General features: G+C 40.1%; 2 protein-coding genes across 3 annotated transcripts in view; one reads left to right on the top strand and one right to left on the bottom strand.

Annotated features, from left to right (window-relative positions):
- OTUD7B (OTU deubiquitinase 7B) overlaps positions 1–22,153 on the bottom strand; it is a 58,342-nt gene that overhangs the window by 16,427 nt on the left and 19,762 nt on the right. The window contains exons 2-5 of one of the 2 annotated variants that reach the window (XM_040230762.1): positions 9,497–9,646; positions 4,189–4,377; positions 2,066–2,293; positions 598–699 (exon numbers count right to left, since the gene is read on the bottom strand). In XM_040230762.1, the coding sequence (XP_040086696.1) occupies positions 598–699; positions 2,066–2,293; positions 4,189–4,377; positions 9,497–9,581 (604 nt within the window). In that variant the 5' untranslated portion in view covers positions 9,582–9,646. The remainder of the gene's footprint in view (positions 1–597; positions 700–2,065; positions 2,294–4,188; positions 4,378–9,496; positions 9,647–22,153) is intronic. The other variant, XM_040230763.1, reaches the window with a different exon arrangement.
- LOC120855942 (cytochrome c-like) lies at positions 6,103–6,658 on the top strand. Its single transcript, XM_040230812.1, has one exon. The coding sequence runs from the start codon at positions 6,172–6,174 to the stop codon at positions 6,487–6,489; it is 318 nt and encodes a 105-aa protein (XP_040086746.1). The 5' UTR covers positions 6,103–6,171; the 3' UTR covers positions 6,490–6,658.

The following is a 22,153-nucleotide window of genomic DNA, read 5'->3' as shown; positions in this document are numbered from 1 at the left end:
AAAGAAAAATACATTATTCCAGATTAGACATACACAATCTAGAGGGCTGGGATGGGGTGGCAGGTGGGAGGGAGGTTCAAGAGGGAGGAGACATACATATATACCTATGGCTGATTCATGTTGATGTATGGCAGAAACCAATACAATACTGTAAAGCAATTATCCTCTAAGTAAAAATGAAAACTAAAAGGTACATTAAATAAAGGTTCATTAAAAAATAATATTAAAATAAACAAGTCTCACATGGGTCTGATGAAAACATATCTTTTTTATATACCAAAAGATGGAATATAAAGTAGAATTATATACATACACAAACAGTATACTACTTGCTTTCTGCTGTTCATCACTTTTAGAGGTCAATTCTCAGAGTGAGACTTGTGCTAAATCCCATGCTCTCCATACATTTCTCGACAAGAGTGAACAACCAGGACAGGGCTCTCTTTTATCTTCTCCTGAACCAGCACACAAACATACATACACCTTGCTCTGAGCCATCACTTCCAAGATCAAGGTTGGTTGGCTCAAGTCCTTCACATGCAATTTAACTATTGCTTCCTGTCTGTGAGGGAATGAAGGGCCATTCTCATGACTCACCAAGAGAGGCTGCGTGCAAGAGGCAGTTTCCATCTCCAGTAGTTGCCAAAGGAAGGAGCCTTTGACAGGTGGGGTCCACACTCACCCACCAGTTCAAACGCCCTACAGAAACACGAGGAAAGGGAGATGAGCAGATTATCCATAAAGCTCTCTACTTTTTTACTTCTAATACAAGACTCCAAGCTTGCCTCTTCTAGAAAGCCTACCTAGAATCAAACCACCACTCTATTACTCTGTGTATCTTCTTCACTTATATCTGGTTCATCAAAATCTGGGGAGTATAATTGGTTACATTAGAGGTTCTTAAGTGGGGCCAATTTTGTCCCCTGAGGGACATATGGCAACATCCTGAAATATGTTTGGTTGTCCCAAATGGTGAGAGGGATGTTACTGGCATCGAGTAAGTAGAGGCCAGAAAGGCTGCTAAACACAACACACAAGGCAGCTCATACAATGAAGAATAATCTGATCTTAGATGTCAATAGTGCTAAGACTGAACAACTCTGGGATGGATGATGAGGCCAAGGTCATAGACTGCAATAAAGATCAGCACAGATCGATCATCAGTAAAAGAAAATCAACCCAACACAATATATTCAAAATGTCATGCAAGTATCATCTGCATATATGACAGTAAGCATGTCAGCATGCATGTGGTGTGATTTTAAAGACATGAGCAATAAAATAAAATACTTAAAACACCTAAGAAAATGAGTGTCAGTTCTGTAGTCATCCTACAATTGTCAACCTGTTACTTACATAAAGAAAATATTGTATGAATGATGCTTAAAAATGTTCTTCAATTACTGAAAAGTCTACTGAAAGAAAAATTGGCCTATAATCATACCAGACAAATGACTAACTACTTAAAAATTATAAACAGATGTGCATGATTAGTATGGAAGGGTACAAAATGAAAAATAAGAGTTTCCTTTCCATGCGCCCAACTCCCATCCCCCAGACCTTCCATAGGAGTTAATACCCGACTAGGTTTCCCAGGAATCCCAGCTGCCTCATCCATTATACCAACTAATTTTAACAATAATTTAAGACAAACATAATTGTAAAGGTAAATAAATCTTTTGGGAAAGGTTTATATAAATAAATGTGACTTAGTTAATCACCACTGTGTATCATCTACAACACTGGTTCTTTCTGTTCACAAGATGCTCCAGAGCCAATTATAATTCACTTTTTTTTTTATGTATTGATTTTTAGGTATTGATTCCTAGGCCTTTCACATGTGTATCTGATTTCCCTTCCATCAAACAGGAAATTTCCAGAGCCAAGTGTCCTGTTTGTGTCCTTTCTTTAACTTGAAGAAGCGCCTAGCTCAGTACACATCTCTGACTGACCACTGAGTTTGACTGCCATCAATCAGATCACAGGCTTAGACTGGAAGCTGCTGGTCAAGCCCAGCCCCTCGGCAGAGGGGTAGAGGAGCACCAGGAAGGAAGCGCTCACTGACCTGCCTGCTCCAAGGCAACCAGCATGGACTGCTCGATGAGGTCTCTCTCTATGAAGCTGCGAAAGTCTTCATTGTACACAGTGAGATCTGGAAGCTGGAAGGCACAGATGGGCATTTCCAGGGGGTGCTCACTGCTCCCCCCACCCCCACCATTGGAGGAGACATGGGACCGGGCCAGGGAAACAATGCTTGAGCTGGCGTGGGAGATGCCCCTAGACAGGCGTTTTTCTGCAATGAGAAATGGAGTCACCTTAGAACATACAAAACCCACTCAAAGAACTTTCCACTCATGTGGTGATGGTTACCTCTTGACAAGGTTTCCACTCAGGGAAAAACTGTAAGTCTAACTGGCTACCAAATTTCACGACCCTCTTTCTCATGCCAAATATAATTGTGAAATATACAAAGTGGCATTTTCTCAGGCACTCACATTAGCACCAAATATACATTCCTCTTTCTACCCTTTTTGGAATTTGCCTGAACTTCTTCTTCCCATGACACTGTCTTCTGCTTCCATTTCACAACATAATAGGGACCTATTCATTTGGCAACTTGGTCATTGTTTGGTGAGAGGAAGAGGGAATAAGGGAAACAGAATTCCATTTGGCTATCAACAGACTGAGTCAAATAATCTTGCTGATAAATCTTGGAGAATGTAGAAAAAGGATTTTCATTATAGAAAACTAATGACATATGTATACTTATGGCTGATTCACATTGTACAGCAAAACCCAATACAACACTGTAAAGCAATTATCCTTCAATTAAAAATAAATGAAAAAAATTTTCAAATAAACAAAATTTATTTTAAAAATTAAATAAATTTTTAAAAAAAGAAAATTAATGACAAATCTTACACATTCAAGAACTTTCTTATCTACCATCAATAACATTTATTTACACTATTTACTACAACTTTTCCTGATATATTCATCAGGAATTTATGGTATAGTCGATTCTTACTTAACAGAGGAAGGCGGTAATATAAACAGTGCCCCCCCAAATTATTTAATTTTTTTTGAATACATGGCACTTATAATTCTCCAGCACATATTCCATTGTGATCGTAATTGTGATCGTAACTTGCTCAGAAGAGTATTACAATTCATTTGCATGGCCTAAGTTATATAAAGACTATCAAAAGACCTAAAAATCATATCGAGTAGCAGATTTTAATCCAATATTTACCACGGATGTTGCACAAAGTAAGTAAAGAGTCAGTCTAATGCTATTCTATAGTGATGTTGTTTTTTAAGTTCTTTTTTAAGGTGTTTTAAAAGTACCGCATGCCCATGTAAAAAATAAAAAATACTACCAAAAGGTTTAAAGTGTTAAAGAGAAATCTCCCTGTCATTCAAAATTCCTCATCCCTTCCCTAAAGAGGACTTTCTGTATCCTTGTACAATTTTTTTATGCACATAGAAGTGCACATAGCTTTTATAATGATTTTTAAAACATAAACAGGAATATATTATAGTGTTCTGCATCTTACCTTTCTCAATAGAGTAAAGAGATTTTTCTAAACAAGTTCCATCATGTTCTACTTCTTTCTTTCTAATGGCTGTAAAGTATTCCACGGTATGGATGATTACCATTTATTTAACCACTCCTTTACTAATGGGTATTAAAAGTTGTTTTCAAGCTTTAACTTTCAAGCTTTATACTACATGTCTTTGTGTCTACTTATGAATTATGTATGCATTTATTTAAAAGGATACACACACATACACATGATAAAATCTTCCTAGAAACAAAATTGCCGAGACAGTATATATACATTTTAAAATTTTGACAAATAGTAATAAATATTAACAAAATGCCCTCCAAAAGGGTAGGTGATAGTGATCCTTTGAATTCTGTGTATTTTATCTTGACAATGAGATTGTTACCCTTCTTCTCTCTCTCTTATAGTATCTGAAGAAGGCTTTTAATCTGGACAGTACTCCAGATACAAACAATGAGGGGTTCCAGCAGCTGGAGGACTGAGTTCACCTCTGATCATTTTACTGGGGAGGTGGGAGAAGAAAGGAATCATTTCCAAAGGATCATGAAATTCTCTGGTTAGCAGCTGTCTCCCTTCCTTTTTATTCCATATAAAGAAACAGCCCTCAGTACCCCAATACCTTGAACGATGTCATCCTGCCGCTGTAGGATGGGCCGGGGAGGACGAGTAGACTCTCGATCAGAAAACCCTTTCTCGGGGGTCCTGGAGCCACCACTCCCTTCACTAAAGGGTGGGGGCAGGTTCCCAGCATGGACCTGACGTAGCTGCTCGAAATCACTGAGGGCAGCACTCACATCCCAATTCTTTCCTGTCAGGATACAAAACAAAAAGTGAACTGGGTGCTGAGAGTACAGGAAAATTGAGGAAAGACACAGAACCATCATTCTAAGCATCTTACCAAAACTAGCAAGCATATATTCATGTACACTCCGGTCCTCCTTTTCCTTTCCCTACTCTAATTTCCTTCAACACACGTCAGTCTGGAATACCACAACTTCTTTATTTACTTACTGTTTGTTTCCTAAGAAAGCTCCATGAGCACAGAATATTGATCTCTCTGAACTGAAAAGGCCCTTGGAGACCTAGTAATGTCATTTTACAGACAAAGGACGTCTTAAGAAGTAGAGTTACTTGCCCAAAGTCACAGCTAGTTTGCACCAGGGCCTCAGCAGGACACAAGCCCAAGTCTCCTAGTTCTGCGATCCAGAGAGTTCTGAGCCTAGATGTGCTCTGGGGTGTCCTATGTCACCTGAAGTTGTACACAAAGTTATAGGTATGTGCATTTTTCTAAAGAAAGAGCTGATAGCTGCCATCAGGCTATCCAAGGGAATTGTTAATTCCCCTCAAACTTAAGAATCATTACTCTTTTTCCACTGAAAGTTAACTCTGGTTGTAGTGTAAAGAACAAATTATAGAGGGGAGGGACTATCAGTAGACTCAAATGATAAGTCTGTTACCACAGACTTTTTAAATTGCTTTCTCCAGTTAAACTAGCCAATAAACAACATAACTGTTCACACTTCTTTCTGCTCTATTTCATTCGTCACCACCTTAATTCAATTTCTGTATCACCTAGTGCCCACCTCCAATCTATTCTGAAGGATCCCATGAGATTAATCTTTCTTTTTTTTTTTTTTTGTTTTTTGTTTTTTTTTTAATTTATTTATTTATTTTTAATTTTTACTTTACAATTCTGTATTGGTTTTGGCATAGATTGACATGAATCCACCACAGGTGTACATGCGTTCCCAAACATGAACCCCCCTCCCACCCCCCTCCCCACAACATCTCTCTGGGTCATCCCCGCGCGTCAGCCCCAAGCATGTCAAATCCTGCATCAGACATAGACTGGCATTTCGATTCTTACATGTTATTATACATGTTTCAATGCCATTCTCTCAAATCATCACACCCTCTCCCTCTCCCTCTGAGTCCAAAAGTCCGCTATACACATCTGTGTCTTTTTTGCTGTCCTGCATACAGGGTCATCATTGCCATCTTCCTAAATTCCATATATATGTGTTAGTATACTGTATTGGTGTTTTTCTTTCTGGCTCACTTCACTCTGTATAATTGGCTCCAGTTTCATCCATCTCATCAGAACTGATTCAACTGTATTCTTTTTAATGGCTGAGTAATACTCCATTGTGTATATGTACCACAGCTTTCTTATGGCTTCCTGACCGACTTGTTCCTCGGCGAGAGCGAACAGCGGTGAGTCAGGAGCAGGAGCGGGCGGCACAGAGAGCCGCTGCAACGGCAACCGCGTCTTCCTCAAAGAGGAGATTAATCTTTCTATAGAACAATTCTGATCATTTTAGTTCCATAATCAAATTTTTTTTAGTGGCATACACCACTGCCTACGGAATAAAGCTTAGGCTCTTTTGTTTGATATTCAAGGCTTTCTATGACCTGGCCTACTTCTCTAATCTTTCCTCTGTGCTTCAAGTTCCCTGGCTATGAAAGTGAAGATGATTCCACATAGAGCTGTTATGAAGATTAAATTAATTGAAAGCACTTAAAACAATGCTTGGAGAAAGCGGGACGTTCGGCTTGCGAGCGGGAACTTCTCTGTCGCGCACAGAAAAAGAACGATTTAAAAATGGGTGATGTTGAGAAGGGCAAGAAGATTTTTGTTCAGAAGTGTGCCCAGTGCCATACTGTGGAAAAGGGAGGGAAGCACAAGACTGGGCCAAACCTCCATGGTCTGTTTGGACGAAAGACAGGTCAGGCTCCTGGATTCTCTTACACAGATGCCAACAAAAACAAAGGTATCACCTGGGGAGAGGAGACGCTGATGGAGTACTTGGAGAATCCCAAGAAGTACATCACTGGAACCAAGATGATCTTTGCTGGCATTAAGAAGAAGGGAGAGAGGGAGGACTTGATAGCTTATCTCAAAAAAGCTACCAATGAGTAATAGTTGGCCACTGCCTTATTTATTATGAAACAGAAGTGTCTCATGACTTTTTATGTGTACCATATTTAAATTGATCTCATCCACTAGAATTCAGATCATGAACGGCTGATGGAATAATTCTGTTGGACAGTCCTGATTTAAATAAGATTGGTCTGTGGCTAAAAAAAAATAAAAAATAAAAAAAATAAAACAATGCTTGGCACACAGAAAGCATTACACTTGTATTTACTGCCACCGCTGTTACGCTTCTTGTTGTAATTATAATTCTCCAGTTAAGCCATATTAATCATCCATGCTGGATGAATTTACTTCTGAACCATCAGGTTCACCATTTGCTCCAACTCCTTCTGCTCAGTCTGCATCAGTCATACTGGCCTCTTTCCTGGTCCCAGAAACTTGCTAAGACTGCTCCCACTTACAGCCTTTCACCAACTATTCCCACTGTCTAGAAGGCTCTATCTCCATTATATCTACACAGTCAATCCCTTCAGGTATTTGCTCAAAGGTCACACTCTTAATAAATTAATAAGGCCTACCTTGACTACCCAATTAAAAATCACAACCTGCCTCACCATTCCCGACCATTTTTCATAGCACCTAACACATTGTAATATAGTAGTTTACAATTTACTTGGTTATCATGTTTACTGACTCTTATTCTAGAATGTAAAGGCAGAGATTTTTGTTTGTTTTGTTTAAGCATCTAGAAGTTGGCACATAATAGGTACTCAACAAATATCTGTTGAAGAATGGAGGACTTTTGTCCTGCACCAATGAATGAATAAATGATCTGTCTTGAGCACCAGATCATTCTTTCCAACTGCCTGCTAAACTGCTTAAAATCAGGTCCTCCCAACAGTCCATACAACTAAAACTGAATGTCCATCATCTTTCCTCCTAAAGCTTGCTTCTTCTCCTTCTTCTATATTCCCTGAATCAGGAATGGCATCTCAACCCCTCCAGGCCAGAAACTATAGTCATTTTAGCTCTTCACCATTCCTCAGACCCTACTTTTCCTCTTCCCTCACTATTCAATTCTCAGGGTTGTTTGCACCCCTAAAATCTCTCTCAAATCTATTCTTTCTTGTCCATTTTTATCATCTCTGCCCCAATTCAAGTCCTCATATTGTCACCCGGTCTTTGGTCTTCTGGGAGCTGGCTCTCTGGTCTCTTTACTGCTAGTCCCTACCCCCTATAAATTGTTCTTTACAGTATAACCAGAGTTAACTTTCAAAGGAAAATGTGAGAGACAGGAAGAGACAGAAAATGAGGATCAGGTCCTTTGGTTCCCTTTCTAAATTACATCTTAAACCCACCCACTTCTCACTTTGTTGTAGTCCAAGTCACCATCACCACTCACCTGAACTATGACAATATTCTTAACTGACTTTACCACTTCATTTCTGGCCACCTTCCAGTCAGCTCCATTATCTTTAATCAGTATCCTGTTCAAAAACTTAAATCCAGTCATTTCACTCCCCTGATTAAAATTCTTCACCAGCTTCCCACTGAACATACGCTGAAATGCACAACCCTTACCATAGCCTACAAAGGCTCTCTGTATTCTGCTTCCCACTTATCTAACCAGCTACCTACCACTTTCTTGTACTACTCTTCCTACCACAATCACTATCAGTGTCAAACTCTTTCACTTTAGGGTCCCTGTATAAGCTACTTTGTCTTGCTATTTCTACGTACCCTTTTGAGTTCAGTTCACATGTCACTTCTTCAGAAAAAGCCTTTCTGCACTCTATATCTAAATTAGGTTTCTCTCTTAAACTTCCACAGCACCCTCAACTTTTCTTTCAACCCTCAACTTTTCTTTCATAGCATGAATGTGCGTGTACATGGATGTGTGTGCAACAGAAAGAGAGACAGCATGCAAACACTAACTTGTAGCATACTTAAGAGCCCAACTCTGAAACCAGATCACATAGGTTCAAACTCTCCTTCACTTCTTGGACTTCAGGCTTTTTAAAACTGGAATACTGGAAAAATAAAACCTACTTTGCAGAATGGTTGTGAGAATAAAATATTTCAAGTAGCTCACACATCCTAAACACACAGAAGTGTTCAACACATGCTACAAATGGAAGAGAAGGCATATGAGTTGAATCTAGAAGTATGAGAATTTCAGGAGAATAATGAATGAAAGGACACTGCAGACTTACAAGACAATTTAATATGATCAGGAAAAGGTAACAAGTCAGACCTGGCTGGAGCACAGGCACTGTGGCAAACAGTAGTAGGAGACGAAACTGCAAATGTAAATTAAGGGCAAAGCCATTTAAACCCTGATCTTCCATTTCCAAATCAACACTAGTCTCACAGGTAGCTAAGTAAATGTCAAACTGCCACACCTTACTAAGGACTGACAATCTAAAAAATTACCTGTGTTTACTAAGAACTGGCCCATCCCCCAAAATGTTTACCTAACTGTGTCATTATGTATTTTCATCATCAAAAAGCATCTGTTAACTATGACTCCAAACAAAGAATCCTGCTGACATGATGCCAAGCCTAAATGATCTTAAAATTTAGAATATTCACACTTCCATGTATATACAGATATAAGTAAACAAAAGCAGGAAAATGAAAACATTAAATTAATCCACTCTGTACAGAATGATCCATATAAGTTAGGAAAAGAAAGAAAAAAACAAATATGGATGATCCCAAATATGAAAATCCAAGTCACTTATATATAAAAAGGAAGTCTTACAGACCTAAAATTATGCTTTTAGTGGACTAATCTCAAATTTCACTTGTATTACCTAAGCATAAATTGACAGTGGTGAAAAGCTACTCAAAAATTCAAGGTGAAAAAGGAATTTTGCATTTTGAAATTATGGGGGATCACACACAAAATAGATTATTAGAAGTAACTTAAATGTAAGGCCTACCATACACAAAGTATCTTTCTGATCAGTTTACATTCCAAATTATCTTAACAATAAATATCACATTTTACTTTCTCTGTTCTCATTCTCCCCCAAAGACTCCTTACCTTCCAGAAGATCTCGGGCCAGTCCTGGTTCTGCTCCTGTGGAACGGACAAAATCCGACAGGACAGCATCCATGTCCAGGGTCATGTGATCATTCAGTACTTTCAGGCAGCTGATGTAGGGAGGACATAGATCAAAAGTCAAGCCTCCACCTGAGGAGGAAATAAACACAGAAGGCCTAAGTCACAGTGGAATGGGATGATCACAGCCCAGTATCAGCAGCTTCCTAACCAAATGGGGAAACCATTCTAGCTCATTCATTTCAACTGAATTTACTATACAGAGTAATATATTTCCTAATTCTTTATTAACATTAGTTGTTTTCCCTTTTATTACATAAGTTTCAGGTGCCCAGCAATATAGTTCAACATCTATGAACACTACAGTGATCACCATCACAAGTCTAGTTATCATCCATTCATCACATACAGTTCCCTATTTCCCCTATATAATGCTCCTCCTCTGCCATTCTAGAGTATCCCATTTCTATTCCTCAGTTTGCTTGTGCAAACTAATGGAAGGCAGCAGCAGACTCACATCCTGAAGAATTTCCCACCTGCATTATCCCCTAACATAGCACCTGATTTATTTCTTTCCAGGCACTCAATATACTTTGAAATTATTTTAATTAGTTGCTGTCTAGCCTCCTCCTCCAATACACAAGTTTCTTGAAAGTACAGAGCTTGTGTGTCTTATTCACTAACACATCCTCAGCATGCACCCCTTGGCGTAGTCCTTGGCACCCAGCCCTCAGTAAATATTTGCTGAATCAATGAATACTACACACTGAGTAACTTTCGAGTTGACTAGTATTCTCATGCTAGCTGAGGAAATGGGAAGAGCAAATGGATATCTGAAACTACTCAAAATAAAGCACTCTGCAATTATGCAAAGCAGGGTAGAGATGCCAAGAGTTCCTAACAAAGGTCAATCTTTGTCCACTAACTTCATGAACCCAGGAAACATGTTTTTCTCCAATCAAGACAAATGACTGCCAAATAAGTTCACCTGAAAAAGGTCTCTTCTTCAGACTTGACTTTGGCAGGAACTATGTCCCTGACCCGTAAGCCTGGCACCAATCCACATTCCTCTGAAATTAGCAGTCCCAGCTGAGAAAGCAATAACCAAGAGAAGAACAACTTCTCACCAAAATTTGCCGCTTCAGACAGGTTTACAGTTCTCTGCAGAAGAGGGCTTGTTCATAAAGCCACCAGGCACATACCTGCCCCACCACACCCACCAATCCCCTGCTCTGGGGGAATGCCAAAAGTGTGGAGTTCCCAAGGGTAGCCGGGGGGCTCAGGTGACTGTCTCTCCAGAAACATCTCCTTCTAAACAACCTAAATGCTAAGGATGATTCTCAGGTACTTTCTCATCATACCTCCCCAGACCCCAAGACACAGCTTACTTATTGGTGTGATCAGATCCTAATTTTCTACATTCCATAGAAATAGTAAGGCAAAGAAACAGCAGTGATTTGTAGGTAATAAAACCAGTAGTCCACTAACTTAATAACTTCATGTAGGATTTTTTTTTTTTTTTGAGAGGGAGAGACATGACAAAATAGAAAGTATTCTTTCTGGTTCTGTTCCAAGAGGCCAAGAAGTCCAGGAGTAGAAAGAAATGTTTAATTCATATCTGTAGCCCCAACATCTAGCTCAGAATCTACAATATTGTAGACAGTCAACAAATGCCTGATGAATAAATGATTAAATGACTAACTGAACCTCTGCATCAGCCACCACCAAACCAATCAATTCGAGGTTTAAAATTCAGATCAGAAAGTCAAGGGTACTTCATCTTTCACATCACCCCTCTATTTCTAATGGTCTGTCCCAGTCTCAATCCATCTCTCAAAGTTTTACAAACTCTCCTTTCTAAAGAGACGTTAACATACTGTCATTATTTCTACTACCCTCATATCATATGACTTTTACTTACACCTATATATATTAGCTGGGTGACTTTGGTCAAATTACTTACAGGGTCTCAGTTGCCTCTTGTATATCCTAGACTTGGATTTGATGACTTCTAAGATCATTTCCAGGTTTAAAAAAATAACTTCAGTTCCCTAAAGCTTCGTAAGTTATGATCCTTACATTCTCTTTTGCTCTGCTTATTATCAATATCTAATTTACTTCCATTTCAATATCATAATTGTCAGAAAAGTCTACCAATACATAAAGAACTTTTGGCCATGAAAAGAAGCGAAGCGAAAAGCAAAGGAGAAAAGGAAAGATATACCCATTTGAATGCAGACTTCCAAATAACAAGGAGAGATAAGAAAGCCTTCTTCAGTGATCAGTGCAAAGAAATAGAGGAAAACAATAGAATGGGAAAGACTAGAGATCACTTCAAGAAAATTAGAGATACCAAGGGAACATTTCATGCAAAGATGGGCTCGATGAAGGACAGAAATGGTATGGACCTAACAGAAGCAGAAGATATTAATAAGAGGTGGCAAGAATACACAGAAGAACTATACAAAAAGAGCTTCACGACTCAGATAATCACGACAGTGTGATCACTCACCTAAAGCCAGACATCCTGGAATGTGAAGTCAAGTGGGCCTTAGGAAGCATCACTACAAACAAAGCTAGTGGAGGTGATGGAATTCCAGTTGAGCTACTTCAAATCCTAAAAGATGATGCTGTGAAAGTGCTGCACTCAATATGCCAGCGAATTTGGAAAACTCAGCAGTGGCCACAGGACTGGAAAAGGTCAGTTTTCATTCCAATCCCAAAGAAAGGCAACGCCAAAGAATGCTCAAACTACCACACAATTGCACTCATCTCACACGCTAGCAAAGTAATGCTCAAAATTCTCCAAGCCAGGCTTCAGCAATACATGAACCGTGAACTTCCAGATGTTCAAGCTGGTTTTAGAAAAGGCAGAGGAACCAGAGATCAAATTGCCAACATCTGCTCGATCATCAAAAAAGCAAGAGAGTTCTAGAAAAATATCTATTTCTGCTTTACTGATTATGCCAAAGCCTTTGACTCTGTGGATCACAATAAACTGTGGAAAATTCTGAAAGAGATGGGAATACCAGACCACCTGACCTGCCTCTTGAGAAACCTGCATGCAGGTCAGGAAGCAACAGTTAGAACTGGACATGGAACAACAGACTGGTTCCAAATAGGTCAAGGCTGTATATTGTCACCCTGCTTATTTAACTTATATGCAGGGTCCATCATGAGAAACGCTGGGCTGAATGAAGTACAAGCTGGAATCAAAATTGCCGGGAGAAATATCAATAACCTCAGATATGCAGATGACACCACCCTTATGGCAGAAAGTGAAGAAGAACTGAAGAGCCTCTTGATGAAAGTGAAAGAGGAGAGTAAAAAAATTGGCTTAAAGCTCAACATTCAGAAAACTAAGGTCATGGCACCCGGTCCCATCACTTCATGGCAAATAGATGGGGAAACAATGGAAACAGTGAGAGACTTTATTTTTCTGGGCTCCAAAATCACTGCTGATGGTGATTGCAGCCATGAAATTAATAAACGCTTACTACGTGGAAGAAAAGTTATGACCAACCTAGACAGCATATTCAAAAGCAGAGACATTACTTTGCCAACAAAGGTTCATCTAGTCAAGGCTATGGTTTTTCCAGTGGTCATGTACGGATATGAGAATTGGACTGTGAAGAAAGCTGAGCGCTGAAGATTTGATGCTTTTGAACTGTGGTGTTGGAGAAGACTCTTGAGTGTCCCTTGGACTGCAAGGAGATCCAACCAGTCCATCCTAAAGGAGATCAGTCCTGGGTGTTCATTGGAAGGAATGATGCTATAGCTGAAACTCCAATACTTTGGCCACCTGATGCGAAGAGCTGACTCATTGGAAAAGACCCTGATGCTGGGAAAGATCGAAGGGAGGAGGAGAAGGGGACGACAGAGGATGAGATGGTTGGATGGCATCACTGACTCAATGGACATGAGTTTGGGTAAACTCTGGGAGGTGGTGATGGACAGGGAGGCCTGGTGTGCTGCAGTCCATGGGGTCACAAAGAGTCAGATTATGACTGAGCAACTGAACTAAACTGAACCTCAAATTCAAAATGCTAAGTTATTAAATAAATTAGTTCCTTAGATAAAATGCTTAAGAACTGAATTACTTCAAAATTCACAGGTGAATGAGTGGTTTCCCCCTCTTCTAATACAGACAAGATTCTTTCCTCAAGCCCATTTTAGGCACCATCTTAGGTCACAGGAGATGGTAGCAGTCCAAATAACTTAAAACACATAAATAATCCAAAACCAAGAGCATACCTGCAAAATGAATTTCAACTTTATCTCTTAAAAAGAAGAAGTAAAAGAACTAGAAGAAAGCCACTTTAATAACTTTCTGAAACAATGTGGGAAATACAAAACAGGCACACAAATGGTGGTGGTGGTTTAGTCACTAAGTCATGTTCGACTCTTGCAATCCTATGGACAGTAGCCTGCCAGGCTTCTCTGCTCATGGGATTCTCCAGGCAAGAATACTGGAGTAAGATGCTATTTCCTTAACAATCAACAAAAAGGTGCTCAGCAGAAGAGTGAAGCTGATTAAGCCACAGGTTCATAGGCCATTTCCAAGCTAGCTAGAGGCTTCTGAGTGAGAGAAGCCAATGAAAACCATCAACATCACGGCATCTTAGACCTCACATGCCAACACAGTAGATCATTCTTTTCCAAACACAGTTTTTAAAAATCATTTCAAGGTCCAACATTATCTAGAATGACTTGCTCAAAGATTCAAAGCACTAAACCAAACTTTTTGGCGGCACATTCTTACATTTGATGTCTCCAAGGTGCATGCCATGGACTCCACCCTCACCCTACCCAACAGGTGAGGACTGCAGCCTTTTCTTCACCACTACCAACACCTGGCTTGAGCTTCTCCAGTTCCAAATGGGACTATCCAAATGGGACTTCTCAAATTCCAAATGGGACTAGGTGATAACGAAGACTCACAGTCCTTGGCTCTTGGAAGGAGAGTCTCAGAAGACTCACAGGAAGGAAAAAAAAGAAAACGCTGGCTTTCAAACTTTCAAATGAAACAGAAAAGGCACTCAAATATTTGTTGACTGAATGGTGTTTCGACAAATCTAAATCGGAGTCAAATCCTCCAGTCTTCCAATCAGAGGGACTTTGTGTGCTCGTGAGTGCTCACTCAGTCATGTCCAACTCTTTATGACCCCATGGTCTGCAGCCCGCCAGGTTCCTCTGTCCGTGGAATTTTTCTGGCAAGAATACTGGAGTAGGTTGCCATCTCCTGCTCCAGGGGATCTTCCTGACCCAAAGGTCGAACCTGCGCCTCTTGCATCTCCTGCACTGGCAGGCAGATTCTTTACCACTGTGCCACCTGCGAAGCCAATTCTTGGATGAATCTCCCATAATTTTAAAATCACTGATCTGGACTGGTAAGCAACTCTTCTAACTTTTCAAGTTAGTGGAGAAATCACTAACATTTACTACAAGTTACAGGAAGTTTTCAAGTTGAGACATGAAGTTGAACTTCTTCAGCAAAAAGGGACTGAAGCAATAATTTAATCCAATATCAGCCTCCACACAAGAATCCTTCTACTGCATCTCTGACAGATAAATCATCCAGTCTCCACAAGAATACAAGTTCTGATGGAGACTCATTTCTTTGCTACAATGTCCATTTTATTGTTGGACAGCTCTAATTGTTAGAAAATGCTTTTCTTAACTAAATCACCAGCCCTCCTCTTTAGCATAATGGTACTTGATCTCTTCTCCAGAACAGTAAAATCTACTTCCAGGAATGATGGAATTTTCATGGAAAAGGATTATATAAAGCATTTCTTTCCATAAAAATTTGTGGTAGGTCAACATTGCAATGTTATCATGAGCCAACCAGTGGCCTTTTTTCTTTTACAAAATTCTTCCTTATATCAGTACTTGCCATTACCTATACTCATGCATAAATGTTTATGCTGACCCTATATTACAAACTCAACAAGTAGAATAAATGAAGACATGTACCTTGTTCAAAGTTCACTTCTGCTACTATCTTTGCTTCTCATCCCTACTTCCACTTTCATGCTCTCTTGAAGTGAGGATAGTAATCAAGAAAATAAGTCAGGGCTTCCCTCATGGTCTAGTGGTTAAGAATTTGCCTCTCAGTGCAGAGGACATGGGTTTAATCCCTGATCTGGGAAGATCCCACATGCTCTGGAGCAACTAGGCTTGTGTGCCACAACTACTGAGCCCAAACTCTAGAGTCCGCAAGCCGCAACTACTGAAGCCTGCGCTTTGCAACCAGAGAAGTCACCACAATGAGAAGCCCGTGCAACAAAACCAGAGAGCAGCCCCAACCTGACACAACCAGAAGAGAGAAGCCTGCATGTAGCTAAAAATAAATAATTTAAAAAGAATAACAAGTTAATATTAAGCACTTTCAAAAACACTTCTTATTCATTAACAACAAAACTCCTGCAGCAGGCTTATTATTCCCAGTTTACACAGAAAGGAATAAGGCTTGAAAAGTCAGGTGGGTTACCCAAAATCTGAACCCAGACATTTTGAACACATGCTCTCTCTACTGTACCATACTGCTTCCAAGTGTGTCTGCTAAGTCACTTCAGTCGTGTCTGACTGTGACCCTACAGGCTCTAGCCCACCAAGTTCTTCTCTCCATGGGATTTTCCAGGCAAGAACACTGGAGTGGGTTACCATTTCCTCCTCCAGGGGATCTTCCTGACCCAGGGATCGAACCCCTGTCTCTTGTGTCTCCTGCACTGGCAAGTGGGTTCTTTACCACTAGTGCCACCTCTAGGGACAGTCATTACTGGTTCCCAGAACTGCACTGATTTTCAGCCATTTAATTCTTTTACCACAGGAAAGGGCTGTGCCCATCTCTCATGTTTATTAATGACTCATGACTCTGCCTTATATTTTCCTCAGTTCAAATCCTATCACCTTCCTGAACAATTTCAACACCCACCTGCACAATCTATCCAACATTTCTGCCTTAAAGTCTCATAAACTCATCAAATGCCAAGACCTTCATCTCTACCTCAGCAACTCAGCCCCACCATGCCCTCAACTCCCAACATCTTACTTTGGCTACAACCTCATCTCCCTGCAGCTGTTTCTCTCTACTACTAAACCTGCTAACTCACCTCAGGACATCTTTGCCTCAAGACTAAGCCATCCAATTCTTTAACCATCTTATTCATTAATTCAACAAAAATTAATGGAGTACCTACTCTGGGCTAGGCACTATGGTCAGGATTAGGAACATAACCATGAACTAGACATAATCTCTATCTTCACAAAGCTTCTAGTATAGAGGAAAAAACACAACATTTCACAAACAACTGTAATTATAATAGGGGAAAACATTGGGGGAGGGGCGTTATAGCATATGGGGAATCAAGAAAAGCTTTCCCAAGGAAGAGATATTATATCTAAGAACTGAAAAATAAGTAGGAACTGGAGACAAACTGGGAAAGAAAGAATGCTCTGAGCAGAGGAAACATATCAATGTTCTGTGGCAAGGAGGTAGAGAGAGGTGCAAATGGTGAAAAATGAGGACAAAGGGGCGGCCCAGTGGACCCTACTGAAGACTGACATCTTATGAATATCCTAAAAGTAAAGAGAAGCCTTTGAAGAGTTATAGGCAGGAACCGGACAGAATCAGATTTAAAATATTAAAAGATCACTCCAGTTGCAGTGGGAAGAATACTTTACAAGGAGCACAAGTGGATTTAGGGAGAACTGTTTAGAAAACTATGGTAAAATGAGATGACAGTGAGCTAGACTAGGATGAGAGCAGAGAAGACGTGAAAAATGGTTAGATTCCACTTTGTCCTTTCTTGCCTATCTAAACATATACATAATGAGTGATCACTTTATTCTCCTGTAAAAACCTAGTTCCCTTATCCTTTCATCTGCCCAATCTGGATAGATCTCACATTCAACTTCTCCACTACTAAACAAGGCTATTGTACAAGATTCCACAATAATACAGAGTAATATGACTACACATATATCATGTCCTGTCTCATTCCTTTCAATGAGACACTGCTTTCTTTTGCTTTAGTACCTAACCAGTCTTCTCGGCTACTATCCTATCCCTTCACCATTCTCCTTGAGCCTCCCACCAAATCCTTATCACCTCCCTTATTCCCAGTAGATGACCTTTCCTCCGACTTCACAGAAAAAATTATGAAACAAAGCAAGGGGTGTTCCTTCAGATTTTCCTCCTACTTTATCTGCTGGCTGTTATTCTCTTCTTCCCTGCAAAACTCTTTAAATTAGACTACACTCACTGATGGTACTTTCTCACCTGATAGTCAGTCCTCGACCAACTAAAACTGGCTTCAATAGAAAGACAAGGACACCACTGTCTTATACAGACCATCACCATCCTCCTTACTGCTTATCTAAAGTGTCTCTTTGTAGCATTTGAGACACACGGACCACTCTTCCTGCCTCTCTCGTTCTGTGCCTTGGTCACCTTTGTGAATTTTTCTTTCTGTGCCTGCACAAAAGGTTAGTTCATCCACAGTTCTAACCTCAAGCCTTCCACTTTCTCATTTTATATCATCCCCTTGAAGAACTTCATTCATGCCCCTGAGCACCCAAATGTCGATGACTTAAAAGGCATCTGCTGTCCCCAACTCTTTCCAACTCAACCAGGAATCCCACAGGCACTTCAGACTCAGCACTATCCCTCCACCTGTTCAAGCTATTTTTCTTTCAGAATTGCCTTTTCTAGCAAGCAGCACCATCATCCCTCCTATCACTTAAGTCACAAGCCTGGGAGCCACCCTGGATTTCTCTCTTGCCTTATCCTCACAAATAGTTCTTTACTAAAGTTTAGTAATTTTAAAGAATTCTCAGATCCATCCAACATCTTCTACAGACTACATGTCTTTTATCTTCTCTCAGGTGTTCAAAACCTGAACCACAGGAAATAGCTTCCTAATTTCTCCCTCTTCCTTTCTCCAGCCATTTTTCACAGTGGTTGCTTGTAGAAGCTGATCAATCTAAAATGCAAATATGATAGTATTATATCCCACTGCTCAATGGATCCTCAGTGACTAAAGCTTAATATCCAAATTCCTACTCAAGACAAACAAGGTCCTTCATGATCCAGCTCTACCTAATCCTCCAGCCATATCTACATCCCACCTTTCCCCTCTTTGTACTTGATAGTTCCGCAAGTATACTACATGCTTCAAATTTCAGTTCTTTTGTGAACGTTGTTCCGTCTGGCTCCTGGTCTAGCAGGTGAATTCCTATTTCTTCTTTAAGGCTACCATAAGTACTACCTCATCTGCAAAACCTTCCCTGGCTTCCCAAGTTAAAGTGCCCACTTCCTCCTTGGTGTTTCATCTTGTACTCTCCCTCTAGCATATTATACTGCACAGTACTTGTGTTTATTTACATGTCTGTCTCCCCACTAAACCATGAGCAATCTGAGGGCAGGAATCTTGTCTTGTTCATCCTGTATTCCTAGCATCCAAGCACCTGGTAAGTATTTCGTTTTCATTCAGATAAACTGAATTCTCTTTGTACGGAATCCCACTATACACAGCCCACCTCCCCCCACCCAGTACTGACAATAACCAGATAATCAGTGTTATAAACAGGCATCTCAAAGTGTTCACCATGTTGTAAACAGTGGGCATCTCAAATACATTTGCTTAAGATTGTTATATGATCTTATTCGCAGCAGATTTCTCTCCCTGAACGTTCTTTCAGTTTAGTTCAGTTCAGTCACTCAGTTGTGTCCGACTCTTTACGACCCCATGAATCGCAGCACGCCAGGCCTCCCTGTCCATCACCAACTCCCGGAGTTCACTCAGACTCATGTCCATCCAGTCGGTGATGCCATCCAGCCATCTCATCCTCTGTCATCCCCTTCTCCTCCTGCCCCCTATCCCTCCCAGCATCAGAGTCTTTTCCAGTGAGTCAGTACCCTCCAACTCCTCCCCAAACTCACTGGAAAACCACAACATTCAAGACCATCAAGAATTTTCAAAGGTCAGTGACTCCTCCATGTCTGTGATGTCAGTTCCAAGGAATCCAGACAAGGAGAAAGAGAAAGGACAGAAACCCTTAGAATTTCACACAATTGTTGACTAGATGGGTGGAAGAGATGAAAGACTATCTTGGCAGATTGTTTTTAGTTATGTGCCCTTCCAAGTGAAAAAAAAAAAAACCAAAATATTACTTTCTTAGAAAAAAAAGAAAGATTTGACTAAATTCCATACTAAAAAGACCTATGTACCACTAAATGTTAATAGTGTTAGTCACTCAGTCAAGTCTGTTTGCAACTCCATGGACTGTAAATCACCAGGCTTCTCTGTCCATGGGATTCTCCAGGTAAGAATACTGGAGTGGGTAGTCCCTTCCTTCTCCAGGGGATCTTCCCGACCCAGGGACCAAACCTGCATCCCTTATGTTTCCTGCACTAGCAGGCGGTTCTTTGCCCTCTGAGCCACTAGGGAAGCCTGATGTATCACTAAATGTTATAATCCACCTTAAAAAATGGTAGGACCAGGATTTTTATCAGTCTAGCCAATTTGACTCCCAAGTACTAAACTCCACTTAGTCCAGGGAGGAAGACTAAGGAAACATGGGCAGTCTGCCACGTGCAAGTCCACCCTCACTGCCTCGACTCCTTTCACTTCCACCTGGAGAGACAGACTAGGCTCTGGATTCAGACAGATCTAGGCTCGAATCCCTTATCTACTACTAACAGCTGTTCAATCATGGGTAAGCAATATGACTGTTTAGCGCCTCTGTTCCTTCATGTATAAACTGGGGGAATTATCTACACTTCAGACATCTGGTTAGGATTAAATAATGTAAGATATAAAAAGCTTTTAGGACAGTGCCTAGTGTTCAGTAAGTCCCCAAAACATGTCAGTTGCCTTCTTTGCACCTAACCCCCTCCCACAAGCTCTGCCTCACTCCGCTGGTGTCCAACACAGCCTTTGTCTCTCCTTTAGAAGCTCCCTCTACTCCTGCAAACAAACCCTCCAGTGCTACAACCGTTTCTTGGCACGGTCTTAACACATACACACAGTACCTGTTCTATCACTCCCATTCCAGTGTCCTCGAGAAAATGTCTTAAAGAGATTCCCTTAGTTGTATCTTCTCCCAGATAGTCCCTCAAAAAAAAGAGCAAAAACAAAAAAGTCTGTCCTCTCCTAGAGGTACATACCTAGCTCACTGTATGTGTGCTCGGCCTCTCAATGGTGTTTGACTCTTTCGAACCCCATGGACTGTAGGCTGCCAGGCTCCTCTGTCCGTGGAATTTTCCAGGCAAGAATTCTAGAGTGGGTTGCCATTTCCTCCTCCAGAGGATCTTCCCAACCTAAGGATCGAACCCGTATCTATTGCGTCTCCTGCATTGGCAGGAGAATTAAATAGTTCATTTATCCCCACATCTCCAGGAATAGCAATTTCCCACATATTGACCAAAATTCTCATGCCTTAATCTACCAACCCTACCTCCCCACCCTTAACCCTTACTACCCTACTCATTCCAGATGTCTATTTTCTCCCCCCAAAACAAACTTAAGAGGAAAAAATTGAATCCGATCATATAATTTACCACTCCCAAAACAATTCATCAGTATACTATAGGCTACTGTGGAAACACACCAGTAAAGATTCAAGAATTAGACCTCTGGCTTTATCATTACCACTGGAATGTGTCAGAACAAGATTTAACCTTTTTTTTTTTTTTTTTCCCAAAAAAAGTTTCTAGTTTTTTTTTTTTTTTTTAAAATCAGGCTATAAACAGAAAAATGAATTCCTAAAGGACAAATCCCTTCAACAGCCAAATGCTAATATACAAATGAGGGAGAAGCTCACAGAGAACTCCTTATGAACTGGCATTTGTCTATTCAGTGCTACTGATAAAAGGTTCCCTGGGTTATAGTTATTTGGGAAATTTAATAATTTGGAAGGCTTGTACAATGGAAGTGACCTTTGGAAAAATAAGGTCAGAGAGAGTCACAAAGAAAGTCTATTATTATATTATTGGCACAACAAGAGTAACTTGAATAGAAACAGAAACCATGTTAGTGTTTACTTTTTTAGATCCAGACCAGTATGCCTATGTGCCCACACAATGGTTTTTTTTTTTTTTTTCCTTTCAGCTAGGGTCAAGGGTAGTCCAGGTTCAACTCCCAATAAGTTCAACTTTTAGAAGAATAACCTGTAAAACAAACAAAGTTCTACGAGCCCTTAAAAATATTCTGATTACTGAACTTTTGACATGAGAGAAAAAGAAATATTACAAAACTACACAGGCTAGTTTAATAACAAAACACACCATCTCTCTAGAATCAACCCTCAAATATTCAGTAGTTGACAACCCTCTCTCCCCTTATTGATTCCTAACTAATGGCCATTTCACTGCAAGTACAGAACTTCCATTTAAGGGAAGAAATAGCAGAAGGAAAAAAAAAATTACAATGACTATCCCATCTGTGATTAGTTACCCATAGGAAATTAATTCACTTTGTATATTTCTTCTGCTAAATTAACTTCCTTCACCATACGATTACTAATTTTTATAAAAGCCTCAAACAATTGGAAAAAGAAATTTGTCTATTTTAAATTATATAATTCAGTTCAAAGAAAGATAATTTTATCACTATTATTTTTTTTAATTCTTCA

The sequence above is a fragment of the Oryx dammah genome, unplaced genomic scaffold (genome assembly GCF_014754425.2).
Source record: "Oryx dammah isolate SB20612 unplaced genomic scaffold, SCBI_Odam_1.1 HiC_scaffold_28, whole genome shotgun sequence".
In the NCBI taxonomy this organism is placed as follows: domain Eukaryota; kingdom Metazoa; phylum Chordata; class Mammalia; order Artiodactyla; family Bovidae; genus Oryx; species Oryx dammah.
The sequence above is the reverse complement of the archived record's forward strand: the minus strand, read 5'-3'. Positions and strand labels throughout refer to the sequence as shown.

Bases quoted from the DNA above. Each gene is read 5' to 3' on its own strand.
- LOC120855942 (XM_040230812.1), top strand. From the start codon at position 6,172: ATGGGTGATGTTGAGAAGGGCAAGAAGATTTTTGTTCAGAAGTGTGCC.